Here is a 20,244-nt window from a genome sequence, read left to right as displayed (position 1 = left end):
ATTTTTCATTGAAATAAAGTAAGATTCTTGGCTGTGCTTAACAAAAAAACAACGTAAAACGATTTTTGACAGTTTAAGTTAATTGCAGCTCTAGGTGTTCAAACTTTCATTATTCCTATTTCACCACTTTCAAAAATTTGTCTTGAAATTCTTAAAAATCGAGTTGTGAGGCGCATCGGTCCCGACTCGCCACTTTCTGGTTTGCGCGCATTTCCAAAGGCTTTATGTAAAAATTTATAGTGTTTCAATATTAAAATCTCGGCTTGGGGAGGCGAACAGATGGCCACATTGGGTCAAGATCTTCTGCGGCCACACGGGCCCCATGTTATTCGCTTGATGGTGTTATTAGAACTCCGTGAGCTCACAGCTACGCGATGTGCTGAGCAAAGATTCAAGAAACTCTTTTAAATTCGATTGCAACTTGCAAAACTCTGCGACAGAGTTCTTAGAATTAGTCACAACTGCTCTCAAATTCATTTAAAACATTTGCAGCAGCTACCTACAACTCTCAGAACATCAAACGACCGACTCTTTGCCTAAATTGTGCTAGAGTGCTGTCGGAGCAAGACATTCAAGTGCAGCATGCGTCGCGAGTTAATCACCAGACACGTAATTGCAAGCAAGCTGCAAGTGCACAAATTAATTAGCCAGCAAGTAGTGCAAGTTAGATTGGCGCGCGAACCAACGAATGCGGGCAAAGCGCATAATACCCTTTATTATGCGCTCGGTGCATGCTGTCTGGCGGCTGTGCACCACCATAATGGCGTTTGATCGGCTGGGGCATTATTTCCGGTCGTATGCGATTACCTTGTAATTAATCGGCCACAGTGGCACTGTGCAGTCGTTTATAAATCACCGTGCGCTTTCAGCAGACAGCCGCATAATTATTCTCCGCCCATCATTGCCTGATTAAATAATCCGCCAGCTGATTTCGTTTGGCGCATTTCTCTCCTCCCTCGTCACCGATCTATTGCTGATGGATCGCCTTGTTTTCTTTTGCGACCCCGCCAACGCCGTTTGAAACGTGATGCTCGTTTGTTGTGTGTGCGAGTGCTATTTTTAGCATCGACAGGGTTCGATTTCATCAACAAAAGGCTTATCTCCTATATATTTGAAATGAAAATAATGTCAAAACGATTATATAAGGTACATGTTATTTTATCTTTAAAATATTGTTTTTCATTCAAGAGAATATTTTAACCTTTGACACATTATCGTTTATTTCTAACTACGTGCGAAAATTTTGAAATACTAAGATTAACCTACACCACTAGATTAAAAGGGTACATGTCAATAATGCGCGTCATAAGTTATTGAATGCTTTGTTTGATTTATTCAAATCGAAATTTGCTCTTCTTAAAAATGGCTGAAATCGGAGCGCAGCAATCCATAAGTCGTATTCTTTCTCTTCTCCAATTTGCTAGAGTGAGATCGGTAATGGTATTTCAACTGTCAAACGATTGCTGTTTTCTGTTCTGAGGCAATCTTTAAAATTAAAATTTGGAAAAATTTCTGGTGTTTTCAACATAATGAAAGATTCGAAGGATTAAGTTTAGTTTCTTTTCAATAAGAATTTAATTTTAAATTTCTACTCACGAAGCCATTAGCAGGAAGATCACTTGACAACTGCCAGATCGCAAATTCAGCCTGAAATTATGTTGGCATCGAAATTTCCGTTTGAAATGCTCGTTTCCAAAGCATGCTCTCATTCATCGTATATCGCGAGGGTGCGTACAGGGAGATATTTCAGCGGTGGCGGAAAATAATGCGGGCTTCTGATGTGTTCACAATCAGATAGACATATGTCTTTCGGTTGCCAACCAACCAGCTCAATGTGTAGCCGGTTTGTTTGTTTGTTTGTTGGTTTGTTTGTTTGCCACGCACAAAACACATGTTCTGCCACTCGCGAGAACATATCGTTTTAATGTGCGTGTATTTAATTCGAGAGGGAAATTTTCCATCGGGCGATGTGCCAGACCGAAAGCTAGAAATGGGGCTGAATGGATCGCAAATTCCCTTTATAATGAAGCTTCATGGTAATAAGGACTTTATGTTCACAATTTTGCAGGCTCACTTGTGAACAGACTTATCATTCAAAACGATTTCGGCTCGTTCATTTCAAATAAATGTCGATTTAGCGAAGCGGTACAATCTGTACAAGAATATTTTCGACTGTAAGCTGACGAAGTGAGCATTACAGAGTTGGAACTGAACACTACGCCGCTTAACAGTTCTGACGTGCACGCCAGGTATCGTAATGTTTGATGATGCTTCACAGCTCTATGATTTGGTGCATATCGAAAATTATGTTCGTACAACATTTCACCAACAACTTGTGTTTCGAGTTTACTGATAAGTGAAATTGCTAGTGCCAAAAATATTAATTAAAACATTTCATAATAGTTATTCACATGGATTTGCTGTATAAAAAAAGAAATATCAAATTTGTTTGGCGTTGGAAATTGCTAAAAAATACCAAGTTTTCATATTTTCAATGGTAATACAATAATTTATATTTTATTATGTGACTTTGAACCTCGTTATTATAATAACCTGCTCAAAATACATTGACATTGACACCAAAAAATAAACGCACGTCCTCTTTTGACCGTTGTATCTGTTGCAATATTACCTTTTTGTTTCCAGTTTGTTGTGGCGTGACGCCAGTGAAAGAAAATCCGCGCACGCATTTTTTGAAGTCAGAGGCGCGGGGAGTATCGATTTTTGACGCGTGTCGCGCGCGACACGAGCCCCTTTGGAAGCACAGACAAAACACACACACACACACACACACACACGTAGTGTTTGCAGCTGCAAGCAGCAGGAATAATTAAAAAGTTGGCGGTCGTATAATTAACAAAAACAAGTTTTTGAGTTATGCCCAGGTGGATATCATAATGAGAGTGACGCAAGGCCTCTTGCCTCGGCGCCAGGTGCGCGTCTTCCCTCGAGTTTTGCGTGCAGAATTTCATCCGCGCCTTACTCATTCAGAAATTAATTTCATTTTTGTCTCTGCTCGGCGTGCTGTGTGTGTTTTAATAATGACTCGCGACGCGCTGCTGCCGCCACTGATGCTGGCAAGACACAGCAACCTGCCTCAAATAGACGCACTCTCCGAAATTGATCCCCGCAAACTGCGATGGCAAAAGGACAATGCCGACGATCTCCCAAATGAGGTTTAATTTGCTTTTGCGTGCTTTCGCTGCAGTGACGGCTATAGCACAGCGAGACTTTGCAACAAATATCATTATATTAGTCCTTTGAAACTTGAATATTATGTCTGATTTAATTATTTAGCTGTTATTAATACATAGGTTTTAAGCATTTGACTCCGCGGAAAATGTATTTAAACCTAAAAAAAGGATATGAAGAGATGAAATGATGAAGACCGATGAAATTCAGATTACGAATTTTGGTTGGAGTGTTAGTTTACAGTTGCATTCCGATCGGACACTTAAATCAAGTACAAGAACTGAAATGGTTTTCAATAAGTTACAAATTATTTTTGTTTAACTGACGGTTGGACTCACCCCTTTGAATCGGGTTCTGCACAATTACACGGCTCACGTCAGCACCGAGTGGCTGACGGACGAAAACTGAATTCTTAATTTAAAATCATCTTTCTGCCGTTAAACAATAATGCAAAATTACAATAACTCAAACCACTGACAATTGTTGGCTCCCAACAAAAAGCCGGACCGCGCTGTTTTTTGTACCGCTACATTAGTCCGGGGGGTCATAAACTGGAAGTTTGGAAAGCCAAGAAAAATTTAACTGGACCAACTTTGAATCGCGGTCATTAACCCAGCACATTGGTGCTGCACTACGGTGTCGAGCGTTTGTGCTCCAGATCAGCCGCAATCATCAACTACAAAAAATCAAATATTTTGTCATACTGTGTTTGGTGCACGGGAATTTTCGAACGCATTGTTCAGACAAGGGCAAGTGGAAAGGAGCGTGAACTCCTATTTCACATTAAAAATGCAACAGCGAAAACAGCGCGTTTGAAAATATTTTGTGTCTGAAATTTACATGACTTTGTATATCAGCAGAAAGGAAAATTATTAGGCGACACATTTTGTCTTAGCATTAAAATTAGATTCAAAATTGGTTTATTACGGATCAGCAGGGCAAAAAATTAAAAAATTATATGAAAACTCAATCGCGACCGAATCTAACCCGTGTCAAATGAGGCAAACCTTTTTTTGATTAGTCGAGCAGAACTAGGCGTCTCTTGTTCTTTCGCGTGGGCTCTACGCGGACGCAGTTGCTGTTTCATATCAGACTTCATTTTTCTTCTCATTTGGCCGGCCAAGGGAAGATCTGTAGACTTCCTCACTCCACACAGACAGGGAGGCTCTCAAGCGAAATTGTCGCGGCCGCTGACACGAACGGGGATAAATCTTGGAAAATTCTTAAAACTGGTGCGATGGTCCATTGTTACTCTTGTTACTCTTAATTGTTGGTTGATGCTGATGACTTCAGTTGAAAATTCTTGCATTCTAAATGGTTACTACTTGTCTTGTTGCTCATCAGCATTGTTGTGGATTTAAATTTCGGGATTGTTGTACCCGAAAATTCTTGAACTTGCGATTTGCAGTTTGTGAGTCCACTCTGTAACGGTCTTCGGTCTCCAATAAAAAATTCTTGGTGCTTGTTCGCCGGGTTTAAGGAAACCAGTGGGTATCCGAGCTTGCTGGTGTCCGGCGAATTCACATCTTGAAATGCTTGACTGTGATACTTGAAATGGTTTGGCTGCGTTACTGTCACGTCGGGGTCACCACTTTGGGGGATAGGTGTAAAATAAACCTTGCGGGATCTTGAACAATTCTTCTCTTTAATATAAGACAGTCACTTGGCGACTAAGTCTAACAGAATGCAATGAACCGAATGAGCCGGGTCCTTCTCAATTAAACGCTCGGAACAATTACAGATGCGACTTGTTGGCTCGTGTTCGGTGAAAGCTAATTTAAATTCAAATTCGCTCTCTGTTGCATACACGAATTTTTAACAAATATCGCTTAACAATCATTAATAACAATACCCTAGACCAAAAGTGAAAAAGGAGTGGGAGCTCGGCTCCGCAACCACTACAAACCTATAGAAACAATGGGCTCTTTACCAAAAATTTAAATCTAGCTATTTAATTTTCACCCTAAATGTGCCGCACTATCAGTGCAGCGAGAGATAATCTCTTTTGATTGATAAATTCGTATGTTTTTGTTGGTTCTCCACGCCCTTTAGCTATTTATTTTCTGTCAATAATCTGATTTTATTTTATTGGCTTGTAGCACAGAACAAAACAATTCATTTCGAATGGATAGAGTCGGAACATCATTTTCTGTAATGGAAATACAAATATTATATATATTTATCCCCAACTATCGTTTTCATCATTGTTGTTTGTTACAAAATAATACATATAATAAGTTAAATTCAATTGATTCGAAAAATTTAATTCAATTTAGATGACCAGTAAGAAACAAACAATCAATAGTGCCATTAGCAAAGCGAAATAAGAAACAAACAATCAATAGTGTCATTAGCAAAGCGAAAGATACGCCCACGTTCATCAATGCCACGACTTCCCGCTGATGGAAGTTTCCCTTTTCCCACTTGACCCCTGGACGCAAATGGATCGGCAGGGAAAGCACAAAACACATTCTTTTCTAGAGCACTAAATCGAAGCGAACTTATCAATCAGCGTACCAAAGTGCTTCCGCCTGATGCATCTTGGTTGCCATTATCGCGCGCGGCGGTCACGCCAACAGGTCATTCTTCATTCATGAGTGCGCTTCGCGGTTCTCATGTGTTCCGAACACGCCAAACAACCACTTCGCGCATAATTGAAAGGAGACAAGCACTGAATATCCACGGCGCACTCGGAAAACTCCGCCAAAAGTCATTGAAAATAAACATTCACATGGCTGAGACGTTCGATTCCCCTCGTAAATGGAAAAACATTTTTTTGAAAATCAGCTGAATTATATGTGTTTTGCAGTCACTCTGCCTTTTCAAGTTTTTCAGGCTATCAAATTACCAGGAGAGGAAATAACTTTATGATTGTGCTGTTTTGTGTATCTGTGCATATGTACGAATGCGTGTTTAGTCCCTCTAACGTGGTTGCAGCTTGGGAATGACAAAGGAATGGAGCCGTTTTTGTTACCCACCGAAAATCTATTCCGCTCGTCTGTGTGTGTGTGTGTCCATCGACTCGCTCTCCCTGCTAACTAACTCTCCTCACAATGGCCGGCTTGTTTTCCGGCCACTGTGCAGCGCGTGTCTTTTCAGCGAGCATGCTTGCGGTCCTCGCCACTTTATCTCCACCGACCGATGGCGATTAGGCATGATTTAGCTCGGTGGCTGCTTCTCTTTGTGGTGCTGTTGTTTGACGGACGACGTGTTTTCCTCCTGTTCTCACGTGACGTGTTTTCTATTCGCCAACATTCACAGCAGAGAGGTGCATCGCTTCAATTCAGAATTAGAAAAAATGTCAATAAATATGAAAAAAATTAATCAGATAAAAACATATTAATTAGATATAAGATAGGGATCACCAAACACAACGAAAAAAGAGCTACATGGAGTAAACTAGTTTTCATAATTTAGTTAATTAAGATTTTTCCGCTCTTTTAAATTTGTTTGAAACACACTTAATAAATCTGGATAAATCATGGTTAATAAACACTACACATGCATTTAGCCCCACCGACGAACAGCTATTTAATTTTTAAGTTCCTAACGACTCGTTTTGCTGATTCGGAATGGGTCCATCTCAAAGACTCTTATTTTACCAGTAAAAATTTGACATCCCCTTTCATTATTTTTTGAAAATGCGATTTTAAAAATGTCAGAAAAAGTCAAAGGTCATTCTCTACTCCGCCTCTCTGCTTTCTAATTGTGTCATTTCCCACATCGTGACTCAATCTGTGCTGGAAAGTGCGTTGGAGCGCTACTAATCCTTTGCACCTCGCGCGTTGCCAGGCCACTGAGTTCGTACTATCGCTACCTGGAGCAAGACCGCGACTACATTTGTTCCAAACCGGAGGACAACGGCATGCACACGTGCTCCAACCTGCCACCATACCGGCACAACGGAATCGAGTGCAACGGCACCGCGCTCCCCTTTAGCTCCAACATCCCCACGAACGCTAGCTGTGTTAACTGGAACCAATACTACACCGAGTGCAAGAGCCAGGGCAACAACCCCTTCCAGGGGGCCATCTCCTTTGACAATATCGGACTTGCTTGGGTCGCCATTTTTCTTGTAAGTGCTGACAATCCAGACGATTTGCTTCATTTTTACAATTATTGTTTCAATTAAACATGAATGCAAAAATGGCTTTTTGCAACCATTAACCACGCAATTTTTAATCGTTTTTAAATCATTCTTTTCTGGAGTAGTTACAATATGATTTTAACTCAACATTTTCAATTGATGATTGAAAAAATCATCCACATATTTAGAAAGATTTCACTGAAGCACAAAATTTACTATATTATTTGCAAATTTTGTTCTAAAATTTTACACATTAAGCATATACATATTTACAATGGTAAATAAAATTTTTAAGAAATTTAATAATAAAAATATGGCTTTTTTATTTCAGGTGATTAGCTTAGAGGGTTGGACGGACATTATGTACTACGTGCAGGACGCGCACTCATTTTGGGACTGGATCTACTTCGTCCTCCTAATTGTGGTATGATCCTCTTTGCCTTTCACGTGCCAGCGGAGTGTGTGTGAAAAACGCGGCATATTTTTTGCTCTGCAGATCGGCTCCTTCTTCATGATAAACCTGTGCCTAGTCGTGATAGCTACGCAGTTCTCTGAGACTAAGAAGCGCGAGATGGAGCGGATGCGGCTGGAGCGGGCGCGCTTCCACTCGTCCTCCACGCTGGCCAGCACGCAGAACTCGGAGCCGACCACGTGCTACGCCGAACTGGTGCGTTACACTGCGCACCTGTGGCGCAGGGCCAAGAGACGCATCATAAACCGCTACCGGCTCTACCAGTGCCGCAAGCAGCAGCGTAACAACACACATCCACCCCTATCCTTTCAGCCCTGCGCCAGGCACTCGGAGTTTGTGTGAGTACAGAAACTATAATTAACTTAATGTGTCAATCTCATTGTTAGATCGCTCAGACGCTTATTAATGTGACAAATTTGCCAAAAAATCGCACAATATAAATATGTTTCACCAGCTTTACCCGCATTGAATGAATCCTCCTTTTCTACCTTCACATACTGCTTCCTACATATTTATTTTACTGGACATTTTATTGGACAAAAATACAAAAAAAACACCATTATTGGAAAAATTACTGAATAAAAAAATAACTATTTGTAAACAAATAACAGATGATATGTAAAGATATTTTATGTATCATATTTATGAGATATTTCCTCTTTAAGACCTATAAAAATCCATTTGTGTACATACATAAAACCAAACTTCTTCCTCTAGGTGTGTCCCGTAGTGACCTAGTCAAAAATTACGACGAGACTAATCTTTCAGTTGTAGGCACGGGATGAGCAGAAAAAGCCAGGCCGGTCCTGGTCCACCGCCGCCGCGCGTTCTGGAGCACGAGGAGGCCGGTCGCGGACCGCCAGTGTGTCCGGTCGGGCCCCGACCGCCTGACGAGCCCGAATTGAATTCGCCGCCGTCGATTCACGCCCCCAGGGCTAGTCCAGAGGTGTCTGACATCGACCCTCTGTCAAGTCCGAGGAACAAACAGAGCGGCCCTAGCGGTGGGTTGCTTAGGGTGCCCTCTTTCAATGGAGCTTGGGAAGGAGAGGTGAGTCTCAAATAATACTTATATTAAACCGTAGTATTTATTTATTTTTTACAACAGAAAGGGAAAATAGGGCCAAATCAATTTTGCTTTTGACTAACAAAGAAAAAAATTGGATGGGTTAAAACATTGTCTCTATTGTGCTTCAGGGTGGAGGGAATGGTGGAGGGCTTCTGTCCCCAGGCAATGGCAACGCCAGGAGACGCAGCAGCGTCATGTTCAGCGACGTGGTGCTGCTGCACGATGATCAGGGCAGCAGCAACAGCGCTCCTGGAGTCACTAAGAACGTTTGCTCTAGCGAGAAGATGACCCAGGCTGGCGATGGGCACATCCATTCTTGGCGAGGCGGACGAGGACTCTCGGCAGTAAGTCTTCCCTATTTTTATCTACTTTTTAAAATTGTGAAAATAATGGAAAAGTCACTCCTCGAAAAATTACTCTGGCTAAATTTATATTAGCATCAGAAGTTGCAATTGATTAGAAATTTAATCATAATCTTAGCTAACGTAGAGTAGCCATTTAACTTCTAACTTCTTTAGCGTAACAGAGCACCTCTCATGCTTATCGCTTTATTTTCTATTTAACCCGTTGGGCTTGGGCAGCACGAGCGACACTTCTGTTGTATTTCAAGGCGGAGCGTTCGCCTCGTTAAATCTAAAGCACTCTTCTTGAACTTTCGAGCCGGCCGTAATTCTCCAGAGGGTTAGACAAAGTGCACTCACTATTCGTGACGTCGAGCACCGAATAATCTTCATTTCATCAACTCATGCGAACTCGCTTATCGATCATTTGCGACTTGCGACGATTGCGCGCCAGTGGAACAACAAATATCGTCCACTTTTAATTCAACTGATGAACTGATGCGAAAAAGTGAATTAAAATGTCCCCGTTAGAAAGTGGGTCGTCATTAAAAACAGATATTTTCTTTATAGTCGACTGGTTTTATATTAGCTGATACGCTCGCGTGTAATCCACTGCACTCTGCACCAGTTGTTTTATTTATACAAGTTGTTTTAAGCGAATCAAAAAAGCGCTTGGACTGGTGCAATGTTCAAGTACATTTGCGCAGCCATGTATGTGAGATTAGTTATTATTTAGCTGTTGTTTTCAATGAATCCTTTATACTTTATAATTCGCGAGCATGATGAAAGCGGTTTGTATTTTCAGAGGGATAAAAAATTCCCCTCTATTGATTGCTTAGCTAGTAATAGCACTACTAAAAAAACACGTGCTAGTAAGCGTGTTTGCGTGGTAAGTATATCGGCTTTGTTTGAAGTCTTGTTGTGAAGTGTTTCTGAAATTGAAGGAAGTGAATTAATAAAAAAATGCAGCTGCATATTTTCTCAGCTTGGTTTTTGACTTGTTCCTTCAATGAGTTAAAATAACTGGGTATATAAGACTATTAATTCCATAGAACCCATTTAAAACAATAAAATAAAATTTTTATTTCAGCTAATTTTTTAATAAGTCGAAAAAATGCCCTCTAAAAAGAAAAAAATATACAAGTTTCTACGGTCATTTAACTGATCTCTTAATATAGTCTGCTATAAAATAGATGATTTTGCCAATTTACGATTTTTTAATATTGATTTAATGGCGCAATACTCATTTGGAAGCTTAAGAAAAAAATCGTCTGAATTTTACAGCCCTATGAATAAACAATCACTATATTTCTTTCTTGTAATGAAAAGCATGAAATTTCTAATAAAATATGAAAGAGTTAAATTTGCTGACCTACATAGCGCTCCACGCAACGATTTCTCAAACTAAAATGTAACGGCATGTTGAAGAGATGTAAACGAACACTGATAACCAAGGCCAATCAAAAGCACATTTCAACAAACACATGGTTGCAAATACAAATCCAGGAATAAAGACAATGTTTGCAAACAAGCAAGAGCGTGGTGATGCAAGTTAATCAGATCGGGTAGCTACCACATTAATTGCACACGTGGTGCTTGAGAAAACTGTTCTGCCGCACGAGAAGCAGAAGTGTGTACGACGGACGGGATTATGTTACTGTGCGTGATGCATAAGCACGTGGCGTGTGCTTTCGCCTGGATTAAAACGCAAATCCATACACTTACTTGCGGCTGCGAAGCTCGTGGGAGAGAGAAAAGAAGCAATCAGAAGTTTGCAGAGCGAGCGAGCGCTCGCTGCACTTGGCGCGGCCTAAATATGGACATGATCGCCTCGATTCTGCAACAGTATAGTGCAATCAGAGCCTAAGGGAGCTTTTCCCACTTCAAATGGAAGGGTTGAAACCTAGGGAGGAGGGTGGGAATAATTTTTTATCCTCGTCCTGGGTGCAAAAAAATTAAGAGTTTTTGCTCGTGTGGAAATATATTTTCCTGCTGAAATTTGGAATAAATATTTTGCATTCTTTGTGGACTCCGTTTTTTTCTAATCTTCATCGGTCGATGGAGAATTCACATAGGGGCTTGCTGTGCGGTTGTTCAGGTACATTTTGCGAAAATTGATTCAGGTGAAAAACGACCACACGCGCCGTCAGCTTTTTCGCGGTAACAAACAATTGGTCTGGCTGTTTTTGCATATTTTAAGGCCGCGTTTCATGCCGATGGGAAAAGTTTTGCATTCAGTTTTTATGCGAGCCTAGCTCGCGTTTCTACCGTTTCGTGCGCCATCTGCCCGTGTCAGTAATTTCGACGTGAGTATAACTGAATCAAATGCGATGAGAAATATCACTTAATTTGCATAGAACATTTTTTCCGTAAATAAACACAAATTATCCGAGAAATCAACAATTGAAATTTGAAAATCATTGAAAATCGATGAGAGGTCGTTGCTCTGGAAATTCGCCATTAGTTTTGTTGAATTTCCAGCCAGGTGGCCAACTTTTATGTTGGTTATGGGCGGAGGAAAGCCCCATGTCTCGCCAAGTGGAAATAACTAAGGTGTGTGTGCTCGGCCGTGTTCGCAGCAAAGTTCGTTTGACGCTGGCGGGGCGGCCTATCAATTAGACCTGCATCGCCAGAGCACAATATCAGCGCCGGCCCCGATGACTTGTCAAGAACTTTTGGCCCTCAGCGGTGCCCTCAGCGCCGCCCTGCCGACGCAGCTCGCCCTAGACTCGAGGCACGTGCATTCTTTCTTTTCGTCGCTCAGCAAGGGCGACAGGAGGCATGTGTCCGCCCCCGCTGATCTGCAGAACGACCAGGTGCGTGCACTCACTTTGCTCAGCTAACGGTGAGAGAGGAAAATAATGAAAAACACTGACATGGCCGCTTGAGTGGCAATAAAAGTCGCTCAGAAGTTGGCTTTCAAGGAATTTATCCGCCGGAGGTGTTCTCTCTCTCCAATCAGAAGTTTCAGTGAGAGAGGCAATTACAAACGCCTGATGTAATCTATTGGGATTGTTCGACTAATCAGTTTGCTCCATAATTCGTAAATTAATTATATTTATTTTAATTCCCTAACGTTGCTTTCCATTTGCTTTATTCTGATGTAATTAAAACGCTAAACACAGTTAAATAAAAAAGAAATTAATCATTTTCGGCACCAATATTCCTGCGTATTCTGCATATGCAGCAGATTAAAATCTTTCTGTGTGACGCGGTGTTTTCTTCTATTGCTAAAACTCAGAGTATTTTTACTAGAACTTTGAGCAAAATTTTTCCACTGTTTCAAAGCTTTTACTTTTTTCAATCAGATGGAATGGGACTCGGACGTGGACGAGTGTGGCGATTGCACGTCTGAGTGTGAGGCTGAGTGGTACGCCCACGAGCAGTCGTGCTGTTACCAACAAGCCCTGCGACCTCCGGCCCAGAAAAGCTGTTGTTCTCGCTGCCTGGGCAGCGTGCGGCGGATGATCAAAGCACTCGTCGAGCACAAGTACTTTCAGCAAGGCATTCTGCTCGCCATTCTAGTCAACACTCTCAGTATGGGCATTGAGTACCACAACCAGGTGAGCAGGCAAATAAAATTCCAGCTATGTGTCAAAATTGTGACACGGTGATTGCATAAAAATTCTACTATGAATAATGCAGTTTAAATTATTTCAAATATTTCTCATTTTTAAGAATAGAAAAAAGAGTTTTTCAACAAGGCCTCACGGGAAGACGTTTGAACGCTTCTGCTTTACTATTTGTCCACAGCCTGAAGAGCTGACTGTCATTGTGGAGTACAGCAATGTTGTGTTCTCGGGAATTTTCGCCGTGGAAATGCTGCTCAAAATCACCGCAGAGGGGCCTTTTGCTTATATAAGTAATGGATTCAACGTCTTTGACGGCATCATTGTTGTCCTCAGGTGAGTTTGCACACGTTCTACACGCTGCCGTGGGTAACAATGCTCCCAACGAACCAATTCAAGCCGACAAAAAATAGTTCACTAAACTTCGGTTCCACTCCAACTCGTCTTTACTTTTTTTCGATTTTGCTTAGAAAAGTTTGCGTAATCTGATGGCAAAAGTGTCGATAAATTAAGTCCGTAATTCGGTTCTGCCGTCTTTTTGTGGCCGTTTTGAAAGCACTGCCACAATCGGCTTTCCATGGCAATGCAAAAATTAGTTTATTTTTCTACCACAACCGGAGGCTCTTTCACATATTTATATCAGTGAAAAGTGGCTGTGCTCAGTGAAAGGAGGCCAATTGGCCTGCACGGCTGGCAAGGGAAAGAACTTTATGAATGGGATTTCATTTGCGCTTTTCACGCTTTGAAGCTGAAAAAGCGAGAGCTTCTCGTCTCGCTGGTTAAATGAGGCGGAAGCGGTTTCGTGATTGTGACCCACCCTCTCATTTCTGTCCCGCAGTGTGGTGGAACTCTGCCAAACATTCCTTGGGTCGCGCGAAGGCAGCTCAGGACTATCCGTCCTGCGAACCTTCCGGCTGCTGCGCATCCTCAAACTGGTCAGGTTCATGCCCAATTTGCGCCGCCAGTTGTTCGTCATGCTGCGAACCATGGATAACGTGGCGGTTTTCTTTGCGCTTTTGATTCTCTTCATTTTTATATTCAGGTATGTATGTCATTTATACGCACAGAAAAATAACAGAATCACTCTTTTTGAGATTTGTTTTCCAATCAAAGCGAAATTCTTGACCTTTGACACATTACAGCCCGAGGTTTCCTCCGTCACTCTTTCCTAAAGCTCGACTTTTCACAGTCAGTGTTGGAGAGAGACTCAGAGGAAATCTGACTTTTGGAATTTTATTCACGCGCCATGCTGTGTGGTGTTGCGTGCTAATCAATTTCCACTTTGTGACATGCACAGAATTCTGAAAGTGGCGTGGCCCTTTTGTCCTTGTGCTCTTTGACGAATTAGATCTGCTTGACGCTTAGCGGCTTTTAACACCCTCACAAACGCGTGTTTTCGGCAGTTTCTCGTGGACTTTGGGAAAATAGAAAACTTTTCAGCGTTGATAAGCAATAAAACTTAAATTAGTTGCTCTTTTCAATTGAAAGGAAAATTTCATATTATTTTTACTGATTTACACGGTTTCGGGACTTCATCTATTTTGCCAAAGTTAAGAATCAAATTCACTACTTTTCCTTCTTCTTACTCCAATTGTAACGTCCACTTTCAGAATGAGGTTTTTACTGACACAAAGATGCGATTTTTTGCCTCCAGTGTTTACACACATACTAAGGAAAAAATGTTACTGCCTCCCGTCTTAAATACTGAAAATTAATTATGATCAGGCCAAGCAAATACTGTACCATGATGAATTACAACACTCACAAATAAACAAACACAACCATTAGCTGCAGAATGGAATTTCGGAAAACCGTAGAAAAATAATATATTAGTCACAAAAAATATACCAAAACTATGTGATAGGGAAGCGAACGGAGTTGACGATCTGTACTTACCGAGTTATATCACGTATTTTAGTGGATCTAAAAATAGTAATACTCGACTAGGACAGAACAGTGTAAAAAGAATACTTAACGATACGTACTCTATTTTGTCATTACTATATCCAAGTAAAAGAGACTTTGACTAAGAGAAAATAACTGCCTATCATCAAAAAAATCATCCATAACGAGATTTCCTCGTCATTTAATCGGACTCTTACTTCGCCTGTTGTACATATAAATACAATGAATTTTATATACTCTTCTTCTCTCTTCCTTTACTTTCTCTATGGACTTTCCTTTTGGTGGTTTCATCTGTCTTTTTCTTGCTCTCTTACTTTCTCTTTATCTCGATAAAGAAACTTTTAGTTGTACCGCAAGGTAGGACAATGTTATACTGATTTCGTTCACCCACATACAAATTCCAAAAATAAAACTTAGCTAAACTGGACACAGACTTTTATAATAACTAGCAAACGCTTAATTTGCAAACTATGGCATGGTACATGTTTCCAAAAGTAAACACTACAAACTTAAAACAAACATTATATTCTATCTAGAGGCTTTCTGTAAATCTTTCTTGCACCTTTAAAAAGAAAAGTGAAAACCAAAATACGCCCTTAAAATTACACGCTCTAAAATGCACACACGCATCCACTATTGCGGTTGATTCACACTATGCGAGACACCAATAAGCAACATCTAAAATCAGGACTGAGCTTTAATTTGTCGAAAGATTTTGATTGGCGGTTATAATCCAGTCCTGGTTTTCAATAGCGAGTTTGTTCAGGACAGCATGTCTGAAAAAGCACATTATGCTCTTTCTGGAAAAGTTTATGAAACTATCTCTCTCAAAACATCAGCAGCTTTATAGAGGAGTAACCATCCCATATCATATTATGCATTCTCGCAAGTGGCACATATAACGAACAAAAATGTCTCTCTCACCGTACTGAATAAGAAATATACATTTTATGTTTATTTCCCAACTATACTTTTCAACATTTTATACATCATGTGACTTCTTTTTTATTTTTTCCTCTTTAGTATACTGGGGATGAACCTATTTGGTTGTAAGTTCTGCAATAAAGCCGACGACGGATCTGTCAGTTGTGACAGGAAAAATTTTGACTCCCTGCTGTGGGCCATTGTGACTGTATTCCAGGTATTGAATCCGCTCTCACTCATCTCTCTAACAATTCACTCATCATTTTTTTCAAACCAATCCGAACATATATATTTTGTGCATAATATATATTTCATACTTATAAATACTCGAGCAGTCTTCTATATATTTTTCTCCTGTTTGCGAAACGCATTTGTTCATATTATTTTTCCGTTCCGTTCGTCACTAACTTAACTAAGAAAGAACGAGAGCGACCGATTTGAGGTACGTCCCCCTCACGAACCAAAAAGGTACAGTATGCCACGTTTTTTGCTTCTGCAGTTTTTTGACACGTACCAGAATGTCTCTCTGCTCATTACATCAAATGCTGAGATCCGATTACCATTCATATCTCACCTGTCTTTAGACTCTAATTGATGACATGCCATGCACCTGTAAAATAAACACTTTTATGCTGCGTATTGCTGACTCGATTTTTTTGCTGATGAATACAGTCTATCTCACAGCAGTTCTTAGTCGATCGTACTCGTTTTGTATATATTACCTCTCTTTCTCTCTCTCTATTGATATTTTACATCGTTTTGGAACACACTCTGCTCACCTGTCGCCTTTGAAACCTTTCGAATGGCAGGAGAGTGCATGTGCCTCCTCGGTGGCTCAAAAAACACGCGAGTCACGAATGTCTGCCTGCAGCTACATTTTCAAACAATTTCTGAAACTCCACACACATCTCTTTACTTTGCAGCTTTTACTCTGTGTGCACTTTTCCATTTACATTTTATGCTGCTCACTTCGTTTGCACACATTTGAAATGAATTAAAATTTTCCCTCTAGCGTGAGTTAGTTCCCCATTTCCACTCTGTTTGTACATTCCCCTTTCTTTCTCTGTTTTTCATTACTTCGCAGCTTCTGATTTTCTCTCATTCCCCCTCGTGCTTTTCTATAATATTTTTGCAATTTTAAATACTAATCACCCTAGGGGGTGCGCGTGTGTGCGAAATTCCTAATGTGAGTCAATTAATTGCATATTTAAGTCAATTCCGTTTTTCTACTAGTCATTAGACTTCAATTCTGTTTTATGAGGGTTGTGAATTTTTCATGAATGGTTTGCTGAGATTTAAAAACAAGTATGAATCGAATGAAAAGTGAAAAACTCATGCTAGTAAACTCCTTCATTGCATGAGATTATGAATTTAAAAGTTAGCAACGGCTAAAAAAAGTGCTTGAAATCATTCAAGTTGTTTTATGAAAGGCCGTTGAAAAATAACCGTCCGCAATCGATGTACTTCATGCAAGTGCCATTTCTAATTGAAAAATAATTCAAATTCAGCTGCTTGAAATTCGCAACCCACAATTATTATGTACGTGCAACGTCTACCCTCTTCCCCAGTGTGTGTTAAACTACTGTTCGCTCGCGTGACGGCGGGATTGCACCAGTTTCAAACTCTTATTTGCATATCACTCGAATTTGCATGTGACGAAAAGACCATATATGAGCATCATTTGCGAAAAGAGTTAACAGAAGTCACGCGAGACGTGTATTTTCCTCTTCAATTAACTGCACCCGATTTGCCTGCTCAAACACAACATATTTGTCACCTCTGCTCTACATTGTTTAGCAGTAGTAGGTTTGAATAGACACATTATATTTTTAGATATTATACATCCTTGCGTACACAAACAGACAGCTCTTCCTTGAAAATTCCTGCTAACTGCTACTTTACTGTTCATCGAGCGATAATTCATTCCATCCAAGTGTGGAAATCTAATCGGAATTTTATCGATCAACTTCAGACTAGGATCATCATCGCGCCTGCTGTAAATACACGCATAAAATCCGTCATCCTGTAGTCTTGGAATAAACCATCCATCACGGCGACCGCATACATCAAATATAATGATAATATGCTAAAAAAAACTCGCACTGCATCAGTCTTCCTCTGTCTCATTGAGCTCTCTCTCTCTCTCTTGGTACTTTAGTGCGCATCGCAGCTTCTAGTTGAAACCGTTGAATCTGAAAAGGCAGTAGAAAGAGTGTAATCATTTGAACCTTTGTGCTGATCCTCGTGTCTACTTAACAAACAATGCGACAAATTAACCACATAATACACTGTGTCTGTCCAATTACCAATTACCATACTATAAATATAAACGTATTATATACAGTCGACAAAAACTCTCTGTTTTTATACTATTATCATTTATTCGTATATTTAATCTCACATATTATTCCAGTGTGACTCCTCCACTACTACTGTGTCCGCTTATTCTGTGCAAATCTTTCCGTCTCTCGGACGATGCTGTGTTTGTTTATACTTGAAATTCATATTATAATCTCCTTTAATCTAGAATCACATATATCATACGTGTGTTTCAAATTCTGTATAAACAATATATTTCAAATTGCTCCCTGTGTGTTCTATAGCAAACCTTCTCTACCCACATAGCGCCCGATCACTGTACTCCAGTGAAAAATCAAACGATAGAATTTCACGCAATCAATGCAGTTTTGCACTTGTCCGCGGGCCTAGTTGCCCTTTCCGCCAAAACCTGACACTGACAATTTACTGTACTTAAACGCCCCTGAGCAGTGTAAAAGTATTTCGTGTGTGACGTAAAGTCAAACCACACAGTATTCAATTTTTGATTCACCTTTAATATTTACTATATATTATAAATATATCTGTGCTGTATATCTCTCAGTTTTCCTAACCAATAGAAGTTCTGGTGCTGTGGTCACGTCGCTTGTTTTTGCTTTTTGTTTCAGTATTTTGGGAATGTACTTATTTGGCGGTAAGTTTTGCATGTGGTATGATGGAACGAGGGAATGCTCTTGTCATGAAATCGTCAATCATGATCCAAAGTGTGTTTGTGACCGCAAACATTTTAACAATATCCTATGGGCGACAGTCACGGTATTCCAGGTGAGTATTCAACACTCCCTTAAATTTAAGTAGACCGACTCTCTATCCTTTAAACTGTTTCTTCGACACGCTCACTTGTGAATCTGCAATTTTTAAAAATATAAAAACACCTCTTGTGTACATTCGTGTGTCTACACGTTTTCTCGTTTATCTATACAAACGCTGCTTGCTGCTAGCAAAGTATTCAGCTAAACTTTTTTATCAGCATAAAGATGGAATTGAGTGGATATTTGTATTCGGTGGAAAATGAATGTGTTAGTCAATCTTTAAGGCCCAAAGGCTTGCGATTTAGCTGATATTTCGAGAAAGAACCGTTCTCCACACTTACTTTAAACTTGATTTGTTTAAAATTATGATCTACTTTGAACTGATGGAGGAAGTTTGAGTAAATTCTTTTCAAAATCTGACATGAACTGGCATCGCAACTCTGGTTATTACTCAGCAATCTGCCGCGAGTCCAATTTGCATAATCACCGCACGCTTTTACGTATATGTACGATTCGTATTTCCATTCAGAGCGACTGGCTCCTGCAAGCGTTTATGCTCGTTCCATCTTCATGCTCAGAAGGCCATAAATTAGATAAAATCGGCCAGCGTAATTCTCTGTTCCGCTCCTCAGCTCGCTAGGTATGCAACAAGTTGAACTGGGCGTACGCAATGGTTGCATAAGTAAATCCCCGCCCGCCTTTTGTTGCGAAGCAGCACGCCGGTGGCTTAATTGAATTAAAATCCGGCCGACTCGTTATTATTATCATAATAATCTCTCGCGAAATTAGAGTAATCATTGTTGCGTGTAATAGATGACTGGAGAGCAGAAAATATTTTGCAGCAGCGTAGTAGTTGTTTCTGAGACAGTGTTTCGAAGGAAATTTGCCAAAAGTTTTTAGTATCCTTTCTAGCAAATCTGCATGACTATTCTCTCTCGTTCTCTCCTTATCGCGGAATTAATTAGATTTGCAAAGTGTACGCGCTGCCGAAACTTGCTATTTTACTAATTAGAGCCTTGAAAAGTTGCGACTTGTTAATCACTTTCCCACCGAGTCGTTCTAGAACGGCACTCGCGCCGAGAGCTTTCCGGCCCCCGGGGTGAGACTTTTTTCTTGCGCAGATCCTGACTCAAGAGGACTGGAACGTGGTCTTGTTCAACGGCATGGAGAAGACCAGTCACTGGGCGGCCCTCTACTTTGTTGCCCTCATGACCTTTGGCAACTACGTGCTCTTCAACCTGCTGGTCGCTATCTTGGTCGAGGGATTTTCCGCCGAGGTAAACACCGCGCAATTTCCCCGACAACATCTGCAATATTCTCTCTGCCGCCTTCGGCATTTTTATTTAGAAAACTTCTTATATACATTCTTTCGCTCTCTTTCTCTTTATACTATTGCACTGGTTTCCTCTCCTCATGCACAACCTGCACCCACTTTTTAATATATGAAAAAGCCATCTATGTTCTTTCTGGAGGACACACAATATTATTCCTTGTTTTACGTAGAGCGCTACAGTGGAATTGGGTTTACCATTTTTGCCAGTCGGCCCATTTGTATTCTCTCTATTTATGCGAAATTCGATCTGCATACATTTGCATATG

General features: G+C 40.5%; 1 protein-coding gene across 9 annotated transcripts in view; it reads left to right on the top strand.

The window, feature by feature from the left end:
- LOC135940378 (voltage-dependent T-type calcium channel subunit alpha-1G-like) overlaps nt 1-20,244 on the top strand; it is a 116,956-nt gene that overhangs the window by 86,853 nt on the left and 9,859 nt on the right. For 5 of the 9 annotated variants that reach the window (XM_065485237.1, XM_065485235.1, XM_065485240.1 and 2 more), the window contains 11 exons: nt 6,985-7,267; nt 7,611-7,703; nt 7,776-8,089; nt 8,520-8,799; nt 8,946-9,161; nt 11,738-11,974; nt 12,467-12,721; nt 12,912-13,063; nt 13,566-13,769; nt 18,502-18,658; nt 19,767-19,922. In XM_065485237.1, coding sequence (XP_065341309.1) covers nt 6,985-7,267; nt 7,611-7,703; nt 7,776-8,089; nt 8,520-8,799; nt 8,946-9,161; nt 11,738-11,974; nt 12,467-12,721; nt 12,912-13,063; nt 13,566-13,769; nt 18,502-18,658; nt 19,767-19,922 — 2,347 coding nt within the window. Of the gene's footprint in view, nt 1-6,984; nt 7,268-7,610; nt 7,704-7,775; nt 8,090-8,519; nt 8,800-8,945; nt 9,162-11,737; nt 11,975-12,466; nt 12,722-12,911; nt 13,064-13,565; nt 13,770-15,655; nt 15,774-18,501; nt 18,659-19,766; nt 19,923-20,244 lie in introns of all 9 variants that reach the window. The other 4 variants (XM_065485241.1, XM_065485236.1, XM_065485232.1 and 1 more) reach the window with 3 other exon arrangements.

The sequence above is a fragment of the Cloeon dipterum genome, chromosome 3 (genome assembly GCF_949628265.1).
Source record: "Cloeon dipterum chromosome 3, ieCloDipt1.1, whole genome shotgun sequence".
NCBI lineage: Eukaryota > Metazoa > Arthropoda > Insecta > Ephemeroptera > Baetidae > Cloeon > Cloeon dipterum.
The sequence above is the reverse complement of the archived record's forward strand: the minus strand, read 5'-3'. Positions and strand labels throughout refer to the sequence as shown.